Below are 11,814 nucleotides of genomic sequence, written 5' to 3'. Positions count from 1 at the left end.
CAAGAGTCCCTTGTTAAGAGATAAATGTACCTAGGAAGGACGGTGTCGAGCTGTTAGCAGGGACCCTGGCTCCCTTCCTCAGAAGGGGCACAGGAATATATTTGATCTAGAGCATTAAGTAAGCAAATTTAGGTAAAAAGGCCACAGGGGGTCCTCTGAGTGGCCAAAGGTCTGAGGTATTCTGTGGAAGGGCCCTGAAAGTAGAATGGCAGGTGCTGAAAGAGGGTAGGCAGGATTGAGTATGTCTTCCCAGGGCTGAGCTGGAGTGTTTCTGTCTGGTTTATTATTTTTTTTTTTATTTTTTAAAGTTACAGTCTTTTTTTTTTTAAGATTTTATTTATTTATTCATGAGAGACACACAGAGAGAGAGAGAGGCAGAGGGAGAAGCAGGCTCCATGCAGGAGCCTGACGTGGGACTTGATCCTAGGACTCCAGGATCACCCCCTGGGCTGAAGGCAGATGTTTAACCGCTGAGCCACCCAGGCGTCCCTTTCTGTCTGGTTTAATGTCAACATGTGTTAAAGGGCCGAAAGTAAGTAACATTATTCACAGTGGCCAAAAAAAAAAAAAAAAAAAAAAAAAAGTGGCAGCAGCCCAATTGTCCATGGACAGATGAATGGATAAACAAACTGTGGTTGATTTATGCATTGTATACATCCATACACTAGAATCTCATTCATCCTGAAAAGGAAATGTTGACACCTGCTACAAGCGGATGAACCTAGAGGACATTATTCCCAGTGAACTAAGCCAATCACAAAAGGGCAAATACCGCATAAATATATTTTATATGCGGTACCTAGAGTAATCAAATTCATAGAAACAGAAAGAGCAGTGGGTGCCCAAGGTCTAGGGGGAGAGGAGAATCCTTCAATGGGTAGAGTTTCAGTTTTCTAAGATGAAAAAGTTCTTGAGATTGTCCACACAACCAGGTATACCCTTACAGTGTTGAATCGTACACCTGAAACTGGTTAAGATGGCAAATTTCGTGTTATGTGTTGTTGAACACAGAAAAAAATTAAGTAATAAAAGTAAAATATAATGACCCCCCCAAAAAAGAAAGTGGAGATGGAAAAGCCTCTAAGTCAGGTCATGTCAGGCCCAGGCAGTGTTTGGTGCCCAGGACCCTCAAATGCCCATGGGGGATGGGGCTAGGCTAGGCATCTGGGGCACAGGCGAGAATCTGAAGGGGCAGGACTCCGCCAACCTGGACACCTGTCACAGCTCTGGCTCAGGGGCTGCCGGGACCCTGCCCCCCAAAGTCCTCACCTGCTGGCTCCTCCGTGTGGAGCCTCCCACTCCCTCTGGATCATGCTTAAGGCTCTCTGAGGCTCATGCCTTTTAGCAGGTAAGGGTTGAGCCCCCACTGTATGCCAGGCACTGTGCTAACTGCTCCTGGGGGTATGAGGGGGATGCCCAGGGGACCCCAAAGAGTGACCAGAGCAGGCTCACATGACTGCATGTGGGGCAAGGACTTGTGCATAAAGGTAGGAGGAGGTGTCCTGGCTCTGAACCTGGAGTGGAATGGAACCCCCCCACTCCCCCCCCCCCCCCCCCAGGGCTGTGTTTGTGCAAATGCCTGTGTGGTTCAGAGCGGGTCATGTCTGCGGTCCCTTAGGATGCCCTGACAGTCTGTGTGAATCGGTGGGGGCAGAGGTGCACCTACAGACCCGAGGCCCCTGTGTGCACAGGCTGGGGAGCACAATGCGAGTGGCCAGCGCGGGCGGCGACGCTCCCAGAGCGGAGACCGCGCGCTCGGACGGCTGGGGCGATGCTGCCTGCTCTGATCCCTAACTCATTATTAAGCTTCTCGCTCTTTACAGACGCTCCCTGCGCCTCCCCCGCTCGGGGCTGCAGCGGCGCAGGCGCCAGGCCGAGCCGAGCGCCGGAGCGGGGAGCGGGCGGCCGTGCTCCGGGCCGGGGTCCCGGGGGAGCAGGTGAGCGACCCGCGCCGCGCGGCCCCCAGGCCCTTGCGGAGACGCCGCCCGGCCGCGCTGCGCCGGCGCCCCCGCCTTCCCCGCCTGGCAGTGCCCGTCCTGCCTCTGTTGGCATCATCCCTCCTTCCCCTGCCTGGCATCCCTCCTCCCCCCTGCCTGGTATCTCCTCTGCTCCCGCCTGCCTGGCATCCCTCTCCTGCCTGCCTGGCATCCTCCTCCCCCCTGTCTGGCATCTCCCCCTGTCTGACATCCCCCTCCGCCCCCCTGGCCTCTCCCGGTACTCCTCCCTGCCTGGCATCTCTCTGGTCGCTCCAGTGCCTGACATCCCTCCTCCCCCCTGCCTGGCATCTTCCTTCTCACCCCTTCCTGGCACCTTCCTCTTACCTGGCACTTCCCCTTACCTGGCACCCCCTCCTCCCTGCCTGGCATCTTCATCCCCTCCTCCTCTCCGGATCTCTCCCCCACTCCTGACTCTCTTCCTCCCCCCGCCCCCGCACATCCCCCACCCTCAGCCTGGTACCTCTTCCTCCTGCCCCCTTTCCTGCACCTCTTCCATGGCTGGCAGGCTCCCCCCTACCTCCTCTCTGATACTTCCCCCTGCTCATCTCTGCCTGGCATCTTTCCCTTCTTCCCCTACCTGGTACCTCCCCATCCTCCCTCCACCTGCATTTCCCTTCCTTCCCTTTGCCTGGCACTCTCCTGCCTGGTACCTTCCTCTCCTCCCTCATGTCTGGCACCTTCCCTCCTCCCTGATTGCCTTGCACCTACTCCTCCCCATCGCCTGCCACCTCCTCCTGCCTAGCGTGTTCCCATCCTGCTCCTGCCTGGCATCCTCTCCCTCCTACCCACTCCTCTGCCTGGCACCTCCCCTCCTCCCCCCCTGCCTGGCACCTCCCCTCCTCCCCCTGCCTGGCACCTCCCCCCCCACCCATCCTGCCTGGCACCTTCCCTCCTTCTCCTGCCTGGCACCTTCCCTGTCTCCACCTGGCACCCTCCTGCCTGGACACCTCTCTCCCATTCAGGTTGCCTCTCTGTTTTTAGCCTCCCTGCAGAGCTCCTCCCCCAGCACCCCTGGGCTGGTAACCTCTCCCCCCTTAGCATCTTCCACCTCTCATTGCCAGCCCTGCCTCCTCACACTTTTTTGGAGTTGCCTCCTGGCCAACACCACCTATGTGTGACCCTGAACCACTCTTATACTCGTAGCACCGCCTGGTCCTCGTCCCCCACACTTCACCTGCCCAAGGACTCCACTCCTGGGCTGGGTCCTGACCCCAGCCTGTGGCTCTGCTGCTCACACAGGAGGGTGAAACCACGAAGGCCATTCACTCAGGGAGGGGCTGGCGTGAGCAGAGTGGGCACATTAGGAACTGGCTTACTCCACCTGCCTGCCACCAGTGGGACTCCCTCAGGTATCCCTGGGCTCCAGAAGCCATCCAAGACCATCCAGCTCCAGGGCTGTGCCCTGTACCTCCAATGCCCAGGTCCCCCTCCCCTCCCCTGCCTACTGCCTCCTCTCCCAGATTTGCCTCCCCTGCCGGGCCTGGGTCTTGCCTGGGTGCTCTGCTCTCTGTCCTTCCAGCTCAGACCTGCCACCTGGTCTCTGCTGGCTGCTTCCTGCTCTCACCCCACTCCTACCCTGTGCTCCCCTGCAGCCCTAGCTGGCCCTTGCCCGTCCCCTCCATGCCCATCCCATTCTACACACCTCCTGTTCTCTTTCTCAGACCTCCTTGTCACCGAGTTTGGTCCACCCAGCCAGCCCCCTCAGGCTCCCTTTCCTCCCTAGCCCTTAGAGGTCCATTTGGACTCTGCCTGTGGGACTCTGGGTCTGGCCTGCCCCTCCCACCACCCTCTTCTTTCAGATTCTCCTCACAATGGCCCTTGGTGCTACAGGTGCAGTGGGCTTTGGGCCCGGGCACCCAGGGGGCACTGGATGACTCCCCTGCTGCAGGACCCCGCCACCTATGACGCCAGGCCTTCAGCACCCACCCGCCGTGGTACAGGTAGGCACTGCCCCGCAAACCCAGGAGCAGGAGCCCTGGGACCCTGCTAAAAGGTGCTGGCCCTCGGCCCTCTGCCCTGAGCCAGACCAACAACAGTACTTCTTCTCATCTCCTCCGCTGCTACTGGGGCCATCCCCTACCTCCTACCCACCTAGCTGCTGGGGCCATCCTCCCACCCCCTGCCCCCCCTGTTGAGGCCATCCTCCCATCCCCCACTAGTAAGACTCCCCTACCCACTGCTGCTGGGGCCATCCCCCACTGCTGGGGCCATCACCCCACTCCCTATCCCTCCTGCTGGGGCCATCCCCACCTCCTATACCCCCTGCTGGGGCCACATCCAAACCCTGCTGACATCTTCCACCCTTGCATCACCTCTTCTGAGTGCCCCTCTCATCCTGCCTCCCTGGGTCCTCCCCATGAAAGCCAATCTGAACCAGGAACCTGCGAGCCTGAAAGCAGTGTTTGGTTCAGGTGAAAATGCTCTGGGGCTCGGACTTAGTTCATTTTCTCCCTACTCACAGACATCCAGACACATGCCCCCTCTAGCTTCACCTGTGTGTGTGCACATGTGCACACTGTAGGCACACAGGTGCTCTCTGCTAGCTGGGGGGAGCCTGCAGATGCCTAACACAACTTGGACTCTAGAAACTTAGCCCCAAACATGCCTTGGCAAACCTCTAGGAGCCTTTCAGAACCCAGGCGATGGTTTGTTCTTGGCAGGAGGGGGAGGTGGTAGCAGCCTGTTGCATGGGCTCTGGGGGGGCCAACCCGGTGTTGCCACTGGGCAAGTCTCAGACTCAGAGGTGCTCCAGGTCCTTCGTATGGGAGCTAGACCTCCCTGAGTGCGAGGAGCTTGGCCTGGCTTGTACCATATCGGTGCCCCTGGTCCAGGGGGGAGCCCCGAGGCCCAGGGTGGAGAGGCTGCCTGCCCGAGAGCCCCTGTACAGCTGTGGGAAAGGGCAGGAGCTGGGTCTGAGGCCTGCATTCTGGTCTGCGTTCCGCCTTCCCAGCTTCCCCAGTGGGAGTCTCCTGTGACAGGCGGGGGGCTGGGGGGCCATGAGGTGTGAGGGACTGAGCCCCTGACCTCAAGACCTGCAGTCCAGCAGAGGGACAGACTTAGGAGAGCCCCCAGGGAGCACCACAGCAGACAGTCCAGGCCCCAGGGCTCTGAGGGGAGAAGCCTTGGAAGGAGCAGCATGCTGAGGGCTTTCAGAGGACGAGGGGCTGGGTGAAATGAGGGTGGCTGTCTCAGCTGCTCCTCCCTCAGCAGGGCAGAGGAACTCACTGCCCTGCCTGAGCTGTTGGGAAGGCCAGGGCCGCCCCATTCTCCTCCCTGCTACCCGTGGCACTGGCTGATGCCTCGGGCAGAATGGTGCTGTGGCCAGCTTTGGGGGAGCCTGGCGCTGTCACCTGAAGCTGGTCCAGGTGGAAGCAAATGCGATGCTTTGCAGGACAGTCAAGGCCCCAAATAAAGGTCCTGCCCTTTGCCCCACATCCTAACTGCTGCCTCAGGTTAAGTGTGGACCTGCTTGTTCCCCGGCTTGCAGGGGTTGGTTTTTGCAGTGCAGAATCCTAAAGAAAAGGTGGTGCGCTTTCTGGGCAACTCAAGTTTTCGTGTGTCTGAGGGTGGAGGCTTGCCCAGCAACTGGGGTCCCTGGGAGGTGCACTGGAGCCAGGGACCCCACGTGTGAGTCCTTGTAAATCGTGGCTGATTTGGGGGATACTGAGCTCAGTCCTAACCTGGCTCCCCAGCAGCAGTAGGTCGGTGCCCTGGGTTGATCCAGACCCTGCCTGAAGGAGTGATCACCCCAAAGATTGGGCAGCGGAGGCAGGGAGGTGTGAGAAGCTGGGGGTAGAGGTGGGGGGTGGCTCAGTGGGTGGTGGGTATGTCTTAGTGACACCTGGTGAATTGAGTGAATTGGGTGTCCATCCTGAGGTTCCTGGGACCCTCTCCATCTGATGGACTTCTGATGGAGTATATGGTGAGGTGCCAGGGGTGCTGGTGAGGTTTCTGGCATCTTGTTTTAGAGCTGCATTAACATGAAATTGGGCTTCCTTCAGCATGTGCAGTCCCAGGCATGGAGCCGGCTTTGACGCTTGGCGGCTTGGGCACGTGCTGTCATTTGGATGCTGACAGGCCCTGTGCTAGCGTCTAGACAGCGTGGTGGCTCGAGCCCAGGCGTGCAGCAGCTGGAGGCTGTCTTCGCCCTGCGAGCTGGCAGTGTGATTGCAAGTGAGAGCTCGTTATTAATGAGCGCTAAGTGGTGGAGGTAATGAGCTGGAGGTGTCACCAGGAGGGGGTGTCACGGGAAGAGGCATCAGGAGGTGTCACGAGAGAAGGCTGTGTTGCAGACATGTGGGATGAGTGAATGGTCCTCGGATTGGGCTGGATCCTGAGCCCTCTTGGATGACCGCACCATGGGTGTCACCCTGCTCCTGGTAGGCACTCAGCTGCCAAATGCCTGGTAGGGGGCTGTGGCCGTGGCCCCGGTGCCCCTTGCTGGCAAGGGGTGTACAGACCCTTGGGTCCCTGGTGAGAACCCTGAGGGAGAGTGGTTGCTCACTTCAGCCTGGCCCGCCTCTTGATTTGATTCCCAAGCTGTGAAACCAATTTCTTTGTTACCTAAACTTACTTCCAGGAAATTTGAGAATGTGTCTTATGAGCATGTGTCCCGCTCATGCCTTTCCTGGAATTTACAAACTTGGATCGTCTCCCATGTCAACCTTCTTTCCAGACCGAAGAACATTCTGGGGCCCGAAGCGAGGAGCAGTGTACTGTGGGGAGGGAGAAAAGCAAAAAGAGGAAGACACAGGAAGATGTGCTTGTGACCCAACCTCTCTCCTGACAGGGTCCAGAGGGAGGGGCACTTTGCAAAGACGGGTGTAGTGAGGAAGTCAGGACGTCGGGGAAAACAGGTGGCAGCCAAGGGTGATGCTAGTGCATAAAACATAAACCCTGAGGCCCCAAGGGCCCTGAGACCCTGAGAAGTCTCTCCTGTGTGATGACGTTGAGGGTGGGACACTGGGTGACAGAACTAGGCAGTGTCCCCGACAATACCATGGGTTTCCTCGGCCAAGGCAAAGAGCAACCCCATAGTCTACACAGCCATGTATAAATATTGCTGGTCATGGTCAATGACAAGAGAAAAGTTAGAAGGGCTAGATGAAGACGTCGCCTTCAGGAAACGCTCTATGTGTTAATAGTCACAACAACATCTTTGAGAGCTAGCAGGCAGCAGGAAGGTCTATTTAAAATCGAGAATTCAGTACAGAGTCACATTCTTGGGGAATGGTAATACCCTGGTAGGAATGTAGATACCCCAACTAGCACATCTGCCCAGCAGGTGAGTGTGGGTATAGGGTGGGACCAGTCACAGTGGGTTCTCAGTGGGTCGTGAACCCATTGAGAAGTAGGCACGTGTGTCAGGGACATGTCAGCTTCATTACAGGGCCAGCCAGACTTGAACCTGAGGCCTGGATATAGCAGAGACTCTATACCCTAACTTGGGGTTGCTAATCTGGGGCATGAGAACAGGTTGAAATGGGGTCCCTCCTGCCAGCAGACGCAGCCACAAGGTCACAGCAGGCTGCAGGGACCAGCCCTGATGTGACCACCTGCTTGGCCCCAGACCCAGGAGAGGAACTTGTCCTGTGGATGTCAGACCCCCACCTCAGTAGGCAGAGAACCCCTCCCATGGGGTGGGAAAGGTGGCAAGATTATTCCAGAGTCTTTGCTCCAGAGGAGCAGAGTAGAAATCTCCCCGTGAACACATGGTGACAAGAGCACAGGGTCCCCTGCATGGTGGAGGTGGGGCTGGCCTTCTTGCCAATGGCGACACAGAAGCTCAAGCCCAGACCTGGGCGTGACATTTGACCACCCCTCTTCCTTCTCCTCCCATTGGAACAATCATCTCTTCCTTTTATTTGATTTTATTTCCTAGACACATCTCAGTTTCATCCGCTTATGCCTCATGTCACCACCCTAGGCATGCCGCTGTCGTCGTCTGCCTGGACTGCTAGGGTAGCCACCCAAGGGGTGCCTCACTCTCAGTATGGGCCCCTCCTCCCAACCCCACCCCCCTGGCATAGTCAGGGTTTCTGCAAGACGGACCTGATCTCTTCTGTCTTCTGTTTCCTCGAGGGCTTCAAGCGCCTGCCCTCACTCAGGGCCTTCCCTTATGCTGTTCCCTTTGCCTGCAACACACTTCCAACTCCCTTCACCTGCCTAAATCTGCCCCTCCATCAAAACTTGACTTAAATGCCATTTCCTCAGGGACACTTTCTCCCTACCCTGATTAGGTATAAAGTCTCACCTTCTTATAGGTTATAGCATGTACCAAAAATTTAAATATTTCATTTTAGTGCTCCTGAAAGGCACAGACTGCATCTGTCTTGTTCAGCACAATATGGAAAAATATTTTGTGAATGAAAGAGGTGGGGATGGGGATGGAAGGAGGTGGCTCTGACAGCTGATCTTAGGAGGACCCTCAGGGGCATCTGGGTAGCTCAGTTGGTTAAGCATCCAACTCTTGATTTCAGCTCGGGTCATGACCTCAGGGTCGTGGGATCCAGCCCCACGTCGGACTCTGTGCTGTGTGTGGAGCCCACTCAGGATTCTCTCTCTCCCTCTCCCTCTGTCCCTCCCCTGCTCTCTCACTTGCTCTCTCTTGAAGGAAGGAAGGAAGGAAGGAAGGAAGGAAGGAAGGAAGGAAGGAAGGGAGGGAGGGAGGAAGGGACAATCCTGAGATCTCTTTGTACTGTTGGCCCTGCCCTCTCTACACCCCTACAACCCAAAGGTGGGCCTTTTTTGTCTTTCCACCTTGACCTGCTGACACCTGAGCTGCTCTTGGTCCACGCCTGGGCATCAGTCCCTTTCCAAAAGGACCTATTCACCATATTCATAGACACTCCTTCCATATTTAGTTCTTTTTAAAAATATATTTATTTATTTGAGAGAGAGGTGGGGGGAAGGGCAGGGAGTGGGGGTGGCAATGGGAGCAGAGGGAGAGAGAGAATCTTAAGCAGACTCCCCACCGAGCACAGAGCCTGACACAGAGCTTGATCCCTCCAACCCTGAGATCATGACCTGAGCCAAAATCAAGAGTCAGATGCTTAACTGACTGAGCCACCCAGGTGCCCCATCTTTAGTTGTTCTTGTGGTGAGGAGAATCTTCCTTCCTGTGACCCTGGTCTTGCCCTCTGGATTTACAGAGAATAAACCCCATCTGCTTCCATGACATCTGACTGCCTTCAGACATGTGGCAGCAGTTGTCCACACTCCCTGGGCCGCTCTCAAGAACATTCAGGTCTGGCTTCCTCACATGTCCCTTACCTGGGGGCCTGTGCATGCTGCTCACGACTTTGGTGCCCCTGGGAGGGCTGGAGGCCAGTGGGGCTGCCCGGTGCTGTGAGACAGACTTTGGGGCTCCCAGATGTCCATGGGAAAGTGGGCTCTGGCCCTTACCTGCGAGGCAGATGTGGGAAGAGGCACCTGGTCCTCTGGGCCTCCGTGTCCCGTCTGTAAGGTGGGATTTGATGCCTCTTCTATAAAGATCCAGTGGGGAAAAAAAAAAAAAAAGATCCAGTGGGAAGCTAAGTATTGAGCACTTAGCTCAACATCCAGCAGGTGATGAACGCCAGAGTGCCCCTTGTCACCTGGTGGGTTAATATGGGATGCTCAGTGCTACCGTCTGCACTGCCATGTCCAGGTATCATCTGTAGACCCTGTTTCCATGTCACCCTGGGTTCTGGGCCCAGCTTCCACCCTCACCGCCGCCGTTCCACTGTTGCCCCATAAAGGCCTTAGAGTCTGCAAGAAGCCCCTGGGCCTTCTCCCCTTGCTGAGGACTCTATTTTCCTTGCTCCCACGTCCTGAACTCGGGTGCAAAGTTACCTAGTTCACTTCCCCGCCAGCAGCCCTCCTGCAGCCTGATGCCAGCTGCACATCTAAGGGCCCTGCCTTCCTTGCCTTTAATAAAGTTTTGAGTTGGAAATAGAAAGTCAGCTGGCGGGATCCCTGGGTGGCGCAGTGGTTTAGCACCTGCCTTTGGCCCAGGGTGCGATCCTGGAGACCCGGGATTGAATCCCACGTCGGGCTCCCAGTGCATGGAGCCTGCTTCTCCCTCTGCCTATGTCTCTGCCTCTCTCTCTCTCTCTCTCTCTCTCTGTGACTACCATAAATAAATAAAAAAATTAAAAAAAAAAAAAAAAAAAAAAAAGAAAGTCAGCTGGCAGGAAAAAAAAAAAAAAGCCGGCAGGGTGGAGGAGAGAGTCCCATGGTACCCTGGCTGTCCTGGGCTGTGAGCAGATCGGATCCGGATCTGAATCTGGTGTCAGCAGCGGAACTACAGCAGGAGCCCTGGTGGGTGGATGGGCTGGCTTGCAGGAGGGGCCCCAGCAGCCCAGTGGCCAGAGGAGAGGGAGGAGAAGCTGAACTCTGGCTCTGTCTACAGACCCCACCCAGCAGGAAACATTGTTTTGCTTTTGTGCCTCAGTTCCCTCTTTGACCCTCTGCCACCCCACCACCATCTTAGGCTGGCCTCTTCCTTCAGGAGAAAACCATCTTAGAAATCCTGTCAAAGGGCAGCTCTGGTGGCTCAGTGGTTTAGCGCCACCTTCAGCCCAGAGTGTGATCCTGGAGTCCTGGAATCGAGTCCCACATTGGGCTCCCAGCATGGAGCCTGCTTCTCCCTCTGCCTGTGTCTCTGCCTCTCTCTCTCTCTCTCAATGTCTCTCATGAATAAATAAATAAAATCTTAAAAAAAAAAAACAACCCTGTCAAAAAATGCCCGTGTTGGGTGGACTGCAGCCCCACTTGTCCAGACTCCCCCTCCCCCACGCCCTCTGTTCCAGGTTCCACCTCTCACTTCTTCAGCAGCCCTGAGACTCCAGAGCAGCCCCCTCACCCCCCACCCTGGGACGGAGAAGAGCCAGGCAGGCCCCGGGCAGAAGAATAGCAACCAGTGTTGATTGAGAGCTTATGGCAAGTTTTAGGAACGGTTTTAAGAACCTGTCATGGTTTAGCTGATTTATCCTCACCACAAGGCTATGGGGTAAATGCCAGTATTATCACCATCACTTTCAAGATTAGAAACTGAAACAGAGAGAGGTTGAGTGACTCCCCAATGGTTACCACATCCAGCCCTCAGAGGTATGCGGTGACCCAAACCACAGCGGCCCTCAAAGAGGCAAAGTGGCCAGCCCTCTCCACAGGTGCAGGCCAGCCCCTAGTACCCCAGCACCTAGGCCCAAGGTCAAAGGCTAGTTGATTTGGTGCTCAAAGCTCACATCATTTATATTCATTGCTGGGCCCCCAGGGCTTTAGAGTTTGCAACCCCCAAAATGAAGGGTGTGATAAATCAGAGAGGTCCTGCTGCTTCACCATGTACAGCCCCTCCTTGATTCCATCATATTGTTTCCAAGTGTATCTGGCTTGTGTTGCCAGATTTCCACGTTTTTGTTTTTTTTTAAGAGATAGAAATCAGGCTTTTTATGTGAAATCTCTCAATTTTTAAGAATTTTATTTTATTTTTAAAGATTTTATTTATTTATTCATGAGAGACAGAGAGAGAGAGGCAGAGACACAGGCAGAGGGAGAAGCAGGCTCCCTGCAGGGAGCCTGATGTGGGACTCGATCCCAGGACCCCGGGATCACGACCTGAGCCAAAGGCAGATGCTCAGCCGCTGAGCCACCCAGGTATCCCTCATCAGTGAATTTTAAACAGAATGCTAAGATTCTTGTCAAAAACTTGAGGTTCCTCCCCCAGGTTGAGATGGGGATCCCAGTGATGTGCTGCTAATAGGAGGGACTGGAGGTAGAATCCCCCGTTGTCAAATCCCCCTCAAAGTTTGAGTTTTATTTTATTTTTTAAAAGACT

The 11,814-nt window shown here is 55.7% G+C and overlaps 1 protein-coding gene across 2 annotated transcripts in view; it reads left to right on the top strand.

Annotated features, from left to right (window-relative positions):
* The first annotated feature begins 1,822 nt into the window (after positions 1-1,822).
* Positions 1,823-11,814, top strand: part of SMARCD3 (SWI/SNF related, matrix associated, actin dependent regulator of chromatin, subfamily d, member 3) — a 31,370-nt gene continuing 21,378 nt past the window's right edge. The window contains exons 1-2 of one of the 2 annotated variants that reach the window (XM_025452640.3): positions 1,823-1,937; positions 3,797-3,937. In XM_025452640.3, the coding sequence (XP_025308425.1) occupies positions 3,899-3,937 (39 nt within the window). In that variant the 5' untranslated portion in view covers positions 1,823-1,937; positions 3,797-3,898. The remainder of the gene's footprint in view (positions 1,938-3,796; positions 3,938-11,814) is intronic. The other variant, XM_025452645.3, reaches the window with a different exon arrangement.

The sequence above is a fragment of the Canis lupus genome, chromosome 16 (genome assembly GCF_003254725.2).
Source record: "Canis lupus dingo isolate Sandy chromosome 16, ASM325472v2, whole genome shotgun sequence".
Lineage (NCBI taxonomy): Eukaryota > Metazoa > Chordata > Mammalia > Carnivora > Canidae > Canis > Canis lupus.
Note: the sequence above shows the minus strand (reverse complement) of the source record. Positions and strands in the feature narration are given on the sequence as shown.